General features: G+C 36.8%; 1 protein-coding gene across 1 annotated transcript in view; it reads right to left on the bottom strand.

Annotated features, from left to right (window-relative positions):
• SDCCAG8 (serologically defined colon cancer antigen 8) overlaps positions 1 to 9853 on the bottom strand; it is a 236607-nt gene that overhangs the window by 83968 nt on the left and 142786 nt on the right. The window contains exons 14-15 of the mRNA XM_008068997.2: positions 5525 to 5652; positions 3301 to 3409 (exon numbers count right to left, since the gene is read on the bottom strand). Of these exons, the coding sequence (XP_008067188.1) occupies positions 3301 to 3409; positions 5525 to 5652 (237 nt within the window). The remainder of the gene's footprint in view (positions 1 to 3300; positions 3410 to 5524; positions 5653 to 9853) is intronic.

Raw genomic sequence — 9853 nt, 5'->3', positions numbered from 1 at the left:
ACTCCAGTCTGGGTGACAGAGTGAGACTCCAACTCAAAAAAAAAAAAAATAATAATTATTTTGGAGACTGAGTTTCTACAATGAGAAAACTTTAGAAACGCCAAGATTTTCCTCACCTAAAAGCACAGGGAAATGATTAATTGCAAAAGTTTGGCACAGGGTTTGCAGAGGCACACTCCTGGAGGGCTTCTATAGGGTTTATTATGTTTATAATTTTTATTTTTACCTTTTAAAAAAATTTTTATTTTAAAATTGTGGGGCAAGATCATGGAACCAACCATGTTGTCCATTAAAAGAAGACTGGATTTTAAAAATGTGGTACATATACACAATGGAATATCATGCAGCCTTAATTTTTATTTTTAAAAAAATATTCTGGGCTTTTGTAGGTGGTTATAAAGCAGAAGGTAACATCAAAATGGAAAATTAAATTTGGCATGAATGAGTTGTTGAGAATGTCATAGTAAAAAGTCAGGGAGAAATAAGACTGTATCTACAAGAAATTAAGAACAAACAACCAACCCTAAAATCACAATTTGTCCTATCTGCTACTTTCTTGTGAGGCACACAAAATGCCCCTTTTGTAAACTTTAGGGACTTGTAAAAGTCTTAAAAGTTGTAAGTTACAATATATTGAGTGTTTACTACTTGTCAGGCCTTAGTTTTGAATAAAACTGTAGAGTTACAGTAGGTGTCTACTTTAATTCATCAGATTCACAAAACATAACCATACCCATGTTGTCTTTATCCTGCTTTGCCCATGAAGAGGTTTCCATTGTGGTACAGACTTCATGTCTGTCAGAAAATGGCAGTCAAAGCTACCCTGCCAAAAACAATAATAGTTTGGTGAAGTGATACCCAAACTACTAGTCAAGACCCTTAAAACAATGCCATCAATGACAACAATAGCAATTACTGTATATTACTATGCATCAAGCGTTGTGCTAGTTACTTTATATGTTGTGTATATCTATGTACATAGTTGTAGTTCCCACAACCATCTTGCAACGTGATTACAGAAATGTTTGTACAGATGGAGAAGCTGAGGTTTGGGGAGATTAGGCAATGTACCCAAGGTTATGTAGCTAAGCAGCAGAGTAAGATTCAAACCTAGTTCCTTCTGAATCCCAGAGTATTCTGGACTGCACACTGCCTATCAACATAGGAACAGGCTGGAATGATCAGGATATGGGGGGGGTAGTACCACACCTGCTTGTTTCATCATTCATTCAATTAACAAATATGCATTAAGTGCCATCTTCGTGTTAGATACAAAGGAGCACATTCCATTTACTAAGTAGAGGTCAGGAGCTGGAAAGGTACTGATTTTTAAGTTTATTAGGCCAGTAAAGTGTAAGATGAGAGATCTAGAGGGAGAGGAAAGGTCTAAGCGCACAGAGGACAGGTTAACCAAGGCTTGCAGGTTAACCCTCACATGCCAAGTATGTCTGCTTCTCCACAGGAATTTAAAAGTTCATTTTCCCTTCCCAAACTTTCATGACCACTGAGGCCTGAATTTTCTTTAGTAGTAGGTGCAAAATAGTGTGATTACTTGTAAGAAAAACCATATACTTTAGAACCAGAAATATCTACCTTAGAACCCTAGCTCTCCCAACTCACCAGTTGTTTAAATAGTTTTGGTTTCTTCGTCTGTAAATGAAGATAATGATTCTTGTCTCAAGTTGTTGTGAGAACTAAATAGAATATACCAAGCACCTTTGTTTCTTTTATATATTCAATTTCCTTAATTGTGCTTCCTTGTAGAGCAAGATAATCAATCATTCACAAACCAAACTTAGATATAACACAATCATATAAAACTCAGATCATTTTTCACTAAATTATATAATCTTGTTTACTTGCTTCTAACAAACTACTACCTTTGGATCTATGTGAGACAAATCAAACATTTCTGTTTAGAAACAGTCACTATTAGGCAACCCACTTGGGTCCCCTCCCACTGTGAGAGCTTTTTCTATCCTCTCAATAAATCCTGCTTTCTCGAAAAAAAAAAAGAAAAAAGAAAAGAAAAGAAACAGCCACTGCTGGTATTTTATGAGGGTCTATTTCATGACAAAATCATTTGATTTTCTTGGTTAAATTTCCTGAGAATATCTGATATTTTGGCACTGAAGTTTTCCCCTACCAAAAATAGTATATTTAATAGTATAAGCTAAGAAGGTGTGCATACATTCTGGCTGGTTAGAGGAGCCTTTGCCTTCCTGTGAAAGAAAAAATTAAATTCATAAACCCTCTGATTCCCTCAAAAGATCCAGAGATGGGGATACTATCAATTAAAACAGCTTGTTGATGCAGAAACTCAAGTTGGAGTTCAGAGTGATAAGATATGCTCTGATCATCCTGGAAATTCTTTCTGAATGAAACACCTAAGTCGGTAGTTTGTTCCTGTGCCATATTTCTTGCTCTGAGTAGATCTAAGTGGGTTTCAGAAAAATACAGAAGAGAAGATATACAGGCTATTTTCCCATTAAGTTATCTGAAGTGATATTTGACATTTAGATAGCAATGTGAATATTGCCTGTTATAGTTCAAAGTGATTCCGTCCAATATCATTCAAAAGGAGAAACTACAGTCCAAGTAGGTCAAATAAATTTGTTCAAGATTTTACAGTTACTGTCAGAGCTGAGATGAGGACTCAGGCTTCTTGCAACTTAGAATATAAAATAATTTATTCGTTGAGATAATCTGACTAGAAATGTGCAAAAAAAAGTCATTAAGATTCCAATCAGTGGATTTATAAAAGAGCAGTATACCTATAAAATGAATGATGGCTGTTCTATTACAGGAAAACAATTTTAGAAGAAGGAAAGGATGGTTTTGGTTTATTTATTTCAAAGTATCACCTACATTCATTTTTATTTATACACATTTCATCTATTATCATTTTACCTAAACATGTTTTGTATGTTTATGGTGAATTGTGGTAATAGATTAAAATATGTTAATTGTATCAACATAAGATTTAAAAACTGCTTGATGTATTTATCCTTATATTATTGCCACTTGGACCCTTGTTTTCTGAAATTTCATAGTTTTCAATTACCCACATCAAAAGAGCCAAATAATAGTACATGTATATAATCATGATAAAAAACAAAAGTGTCTGTATATACAGGACAATTAAGAAAATGTCCATATGGAGAAAATATTTTCACAGAAAACTTGTATCAACAGATACCTAATTTTGAAATTAGATTATAAAATAGTGGAAATACTATTTTTAAAGGAAAAAATACAGCATTACACAGTGCTCTGAAAGTATTGTATAATATTACCTACCTGCTTTTTTGTGAGATTTGTTCCAGCTTCTTGGCTAATGTACAGCATTCTTCCTTTAACTTTGTCAAAAATGTATTCTGGGAGGTCAGCAACGAATACTGTTCATTTTCTAGAAATAACAATAAGTCCCCACCAACATAAGATGTTTATGGCTGTAGTTCTACAGTGCTTCCATATGTAGAGTGGTAAAGTGCTCAGACCACTACACATTTTCTGTCAGCCACTAGATCAGTTTAAATGTTCTAAGTCAAAGGACCTATCATCTGGCAAAACACTAAATTTTGTGAGCCATTTATTTTCATAATAATTATACACCAGAAATATTTTTGATCATACCAACTTGGTGTAACACTTTAATTTGTTAATAAATTGTCAAATACCTCAAGTGGAGATATAGATTAGATGTTTATAGCTTTGTAATATTCAAGATATTATATTTTCATTTTGACAACTTTACTATAAACAGAATGTCAAAAATTCTCACGACCAGATAATTCAAAACTAAAATAATCAAGGAACTCTCTCCTGCACTGTAATTCATGCTTTGTTTCAAATTTGCATACATGGTTTACTACCACCCCTCCATCTTGCATATACTTTCCTAATTATGAAGGTGAAATGTGTGATTTTCCTAAGAATTTTGATTTCATTGTCAATAGCATGAACTTCAATGGCGCTTTGGCAAAAAAATTCACAAAGTGTGTTTTTTATGTGTGTGTGTAAAATAAAAGGAAGTGTTCTTTAACAATTAAATAGTCTAATCTAGCACTCAGATTCTACCCAAGACTGTGATCACCAGGGTCCTGCTAGCACTAGGGGCAAACAATAATTTATCCCATAATTTCGCTTTTTTTTTTTTCAGTGGAAAAACATTTCCTAAAGCCAGGGAATGTTCATTTCTTCTGGCCAAAGGCTGTTAGAAGAAAATCTCTACTCAAAGTGCTGGAGAGAATTTTGTGAGTCAATATGACACTTGCTTCTTTATAAGTAAATAGGTTATTTAATGAATTTCATGTTAACAATTTTCACCTATAGGATAAGAAATAATTTTTACTGTATCAACAAATACAATATACATTAAATCATGTGAAAATTGCCTCTAAGCATAAGTTTTAATAGGCCCTTTATTTCGTTTCAATTTTAGCTAATGATTGGCAAAAAGCATATAGCATACAAATCAAAATAAATCAAGGCACTAAAATTAAGCAACACTTTTCTGGAAGAGACAGGATCAATTAAACTTTTGTTTTAATAGTACAATCAGTGTGGAGTATGTGGTGTGGAATTATAATGACTGACACTGTCTTGTTTTGACTAACACTGTCTGTGAACACACAACTCAAAAGTGAAAGAAACTACATAATGCTCTGACTGAACAAATCAAACTGCCTATTTTCAAAGTGCATTTTACTTTCAAATTAAAGGTAAAGAGTTACTGGCCAACTCAGTCTGCAGAATAGTGCCAATGTGATGAAAGATGGCAATTTTTAGCCAAGCTGCCAGCTGTGGTCAATGCCTTGTATTAGTGAATTTTAACAGCAGTTGTGAGAACTTGAAGAATGCAAAGGATTAAACATCACTCTAGATTGGGTTGGGGGAGGTGGGGAAATCATACAAATGCTAAAAATGTTCGAAGCTGCAAAGATTAAATAAAGGAACATATCAATTTGGAGCCACTGAATTACATCCAGCTGCGACAGTGAATTAAGAACCGATTAATGGCTAAAGCTTTTCTCCAGTTTGGATGCTGAAGCAAACTCATTAGGCTTTTAGAGTAGCTATAATGTGTGTACTGTGGGAACTGTTCAATGCTATTCAGGAGACTCTAACTGTAAGCTCAGAGCATTTCCCGCAGAGCTTCTGATGCTATTTTCTTTATATAACATGTGTGCCTGAAAACCCAGCCAAAAACAAGCCCTTTGTTTTTCTACTTTGTTGTGGTCTCTCTCAGCTTTACGTTTCTTGAACACAGGTAAATAAACTCATAATCCAGATGGTGCAACAGATGTGAGAGCAGCACTCTGAAATCAACAGACAGTGGGCAATACTTTCCATTTTCTCTTTTAAACGCTAACTAATATGTAATTCGGAATCTCCGGTGTAGTTAGCATCTGCTCCCTTCGGCCAGCCAAAGGTTACAGGTGTTCCTGATGTCATTTCACAGTAAGGCGTGGGCCTGGCTTGTGAGCAAGTGCCCAGGCTCTAATCTTTCCCTACCACCTACCAGTTTTGTCATGCTGGGCCTCCATTTGCTGTATCTTCTGTGTCAGCTCCTGCTCTCTTTGCTGGGCCTGAAGGGCTTGGGCCTTTGCTTCGTTGCTAAAGCTCTGCTGAATGCTGTCTTTTTCCAGTCTGCAAAACAGAGAGGAGACATACAGAAATTTAATCTGCAGATGCACAAATCCCCATCTTCCCCCCCACAGACCACAGAGAGCTGAGATGTAATAAACTATTAAGCACAAAAAGACAACAATCTTTCTTCAGACCTTCCCCACATTTAGAAGGAAAATCCAAAGGACCTTTCATGTGATGTTAAATATGTGCCATAAATCCAAATGGACTAAAGTATGCAGCTACAAAAATTAAAAAAAAAATCATGACCACTGAGTCATGGCATTTTGTACTTTAAAGCATGAACACCTTTTTTCTCTAACATTCTTAATGTTTTGCACTATCAATTAATCTTTCACCTTCTGAGTGGTCGATATTTCATAAAGATACTGGAGTTCTAGGAAAAGCATGCCTTAATTCTTAATTTAAATAAAACTTACATTCTTAAAATTAAGCTTATAGTTCACTTCTGTTTTTACTCCAGAACTTAAAATGGAATCTCAAATATAATCGAGGAGACTCTATCTAGAGGCAAGTAAATGATTCTGCAGCACCACATGCATGCTTTCATTAAATATTTTCACACATCAGGCCATATAATGTGAATATAAATATGAACATGAAAATGAGTAACTTCCTCCAGCACTTCATAATAAAATCCCTCTTGGGTCACATTGAAAGAAATTACAGGACGAAGAGCTTCCAAAGCTTTTCAAAGACAACATCCCATCCCACTGTGATAGAACACTGACCTAGCCCATTGGATCAATCTCCAACCACAGTGGCTCCTAAAGAGAGAAACTTCCTAAGCAATTAGAACCTGAGGAATGTAAAGGACCTCGTTTCTGGCAGCACTGTGGATATTGACACTGCGTGTGCACACACACACAAAAGGTTGGTTCTTCAAACTCTTAACTATGGGTAAGTGATATGAGGATTTCTGCAATTAACTTAGTTATTTTCTAATTTCACCTCTCCTTGTGGGCATTTCTCATCCATGCTGCTATAGTTTACTAATTGAGATATTTACTGCCTAGCCTTTGCCAAACTAAAAATAAACAATTCCATAAAGCTATCACTACTAGTCTGTGTACTGCTGTGGAACTTCAGCTCACTAGTTTCTAATTATAAAGCAACATAAGGAAAGCTTGTATTAAAAATGGTCAATGCATGTGGTTATGTTGTAGTATAAAATTCCTCAACGAAAATACACCCACACCTCACTCAAATGGAATCATCAGGGGTCCATGCTAAATGTGAAATAAGGTCTTTCCTGGTACTTCTAATAAGAACACCCTTCTGGATGTAGTCCAAGGTCTTGCTCATACTCAGTTCTAACGTTGTATACTGAAATAAATGGAGAGTCAGACTAGGCTCACTTTTTGCCTTTCCAGTCATACCATGCATTTTCTGGCCCTGGATCATGGCACATGTCTCTTCATCTTCTTGGAATTCCCCCCTACCCCCACCCCATGTTTTCAAAGACAACATCTCATCCCACTGCGACAGAACACTGACCTAGCCTATTGGGTCAATCTCCAACCACAGTGGCTCCTAAAGAGAGAAACTTCATAAGCAATTAGTACCTGAGGAATGTAAAGGACCTCATTTCTGGCAGCACTGCGGATATTGACACTGTGTGCACACAAACACACACACACACACAAGGTTGGTTCTTCAAACTCTATGGGTGATAGGAGGGTTTCTTCAGTGAAATGACTTAGTAAGAAAGATGTACATTACTCCTTTAAGGCATAGTTCAAAATTCTTCCTGTCACCTTTCTCTCTCCTAAATTAACTATTCTCTTCTCAATGACCTCAATATATATTGTGTGCATCCTACAAAGATAGTATTTATCACAATAGTTATTGCTTTACAGGTCTGTGTCCTTTTGTCATCTTTGTCTCTCTATACCCTGAGCCCAGTTCAGTACTTGCTTGGCACACAGGAAGTGGGCAGGAAATTTTAATTTTTAATTTTGAAGATGTCGGGTACAATTCAGGGTTAGGTATTCCCAAATGTTCATTATGCAGGTGCCCTTGTTAATGAGATGTGCCCCCCTCCCCTGGCAGTTTCCCACTACTGCCTATCCACCCCCACCCTCCTCTAGCAGTTTCTTCCTACTGACAATCCCTTTCCTATAGTATTATGATAATTGTTCAAGGTCCGCTTATGAGTGAGAACATGTGGTACTCAGTATTTTGTCTCTGTGATAGATCACTCAGTATCATAGACTCTAAGTTCATCCAAGTTGCTGCGAAGCTCATAATTTTGTCCTTCTTTCTGGCTGTGTAATATTCCATAGTGTTTATGTACCACATTTTTTAATCCAGTCCTCTTTCGATGGGCTGCCCAGTTGGTTCCATGTTTTTGCTACAGTAAATAATGCTGCAATAAACATGCATGTGCAGGTATCTTTTTTCATAGAGTGACTTGAGTTCCTCTTGGTATATTCCCAGTAGGGGATTGCAGGGTCATATGGAAGGTCGATTTTTAGATCTTCTAGGAATTTTTAATGATTGGATGTTCTTATATCCTTGCACAGGGAAAAGGAAGGCTGCAATCTTTAAGTGTAGCTGGAGAATCTGCTTAAGTCTCATATGAGGAGGCAAAAACTTTTGAAACATGTAAGAAAAGTGTGCCTGAAAGAGAATGGCTCTAGTGGTTTTGCCATCTGGAGACCATGCTGCTGAAGAAGTCAGCCTAAAAAGAGCCCCGTGGAGTATTACATGGAGTAACCATTGCCAGATCAGGCCCCTAGCTAGAGCAGGAGTTATAGGTAGGGTGACCTGGGGCTCTGAGATCCCTAACAATTAGGTGACCATAAATTCATTGTCTAAAATCAGTACCCATTTGAGAGTGAAAAGGAGCACTATTAATATGTAAACCAAAATAACAGTCATGACTGAGACTACCCACTGCAAACTGGGACTTATAGTTCTTCTAGTGTAATGGGGATTGCCAATCTCACCATCATGCTTAGAATGAGATGCTGCCTAATTATTGATATTCTGAATTGACTAGAGAGATGAACTGCTGTCTTAATTGTAGTCCTCCCTATAAAATAAAACAATTTAAAATAACTCTACCAAAAAATGTTGTTACACATCAACTTACATTTCTTGAATCCTTCTCCAACTTTCACTCTATTTGATAAACTACACATGCTATTTTTCATTGCTTAAAAGCATGAAATATTCTTGCTTTCCTACCTAATTTCCCTTCCTCCTCTTATGTTGCTTTCTCCTCTTGCAGGTTCTTTCTGACTTGGTAGGCTTTTTATAAAACTTCAGAATGTTAGAACTGAAAAGGAACCTCAAATGTATTTCATCAAACTCTCTTACTTTATAGATGAAAAAAAAACAAGCCTACAAAAACACCCCGAAGGGTCACAAATAATCTGAAATCTGTTCATAGTTGTGCAGCAAAATACTCCATACGAAAGTTGTAAAGGAAAAAACTACTAGAACATAGAAAAATGAGAGTCAATTCCAGCTGGGTGTGAGAGCCTGGTGAAGAACAGTCAAGCCAGTCTTCCCAGTTAGTTTTCTTTCAGTTCCCACTTAAAACATTAATGATCAGGCGGGCTCGGTGGCTCAGCCTGTAGTCCTAGAACTTTGGGAGGCCAAGGCAAGTGGATTGCCTGAGCCTGTGGGTTTGAGACCAGCCCAGGCAAGTTGGTGAGACCTTGTCTCTACAAAAAAAAAATTAGCCGGGCGTGGTAGTGCACGCCTGTAGTTCCAGCTACTGGGAAGGCTGAGGAGGAAGGATCGCTGGTTGACGCTGGGGTGGCCATGAGTGTACTACAGCACTTCGACCTGGGTGACAGAGTGAGACTCCAAATCAAAAAAAAAAAAAGATCTCCTTTAATCAAACTTGTATTTAGTCTTCTTTTAAAAAATTGGAATAAAAGCAATGGTGGTAAAGAATTTCTTGGTAGTTGTTAAAACGAGGGTAAAGGATTTATTCACAAGAGCTCAAAACCGGAAACAATCTAAACGTCCATCAACTGATAAATGAATAAATTGTGGTATAGACTTACAATGGCTAGGAAGCTTTGTTACTTACAATACCTCAAAAGCATTATATTTAGTTAAAAAAGCCATATTTTCCAGCCCGGACAACTTGGTGAGACCTCGTCTCTACAATAAATAAAAAATTGGCTGGGTGTGGTAGTGCATGCCTGTGGTTCTGCCTACTTAGAAGGCTGAGGCAGAAGGA

The sequence above is a fragment of the Carlito syrichta genome, unplaced genomic scaffold (assembly GCF_000164805.1).
Source record: "Carlito syrichta isolate Samal-C Ts95f unplaced genomic scaffold, Tarsius_syrichta-2.0.1 Scaffold311719, whole genome shotgun sequence".
Taxonomy (NCBI): Eukaryota; Metazoa; Chordata; class Mammalia; order Primates; family Tarsiidae; genus Carlito; species Carlito syrichta.
Note: the sequence above shows the minus strand (reverse complement) of the source record. Positions and strands in the feature narration are given on the sequence as shown.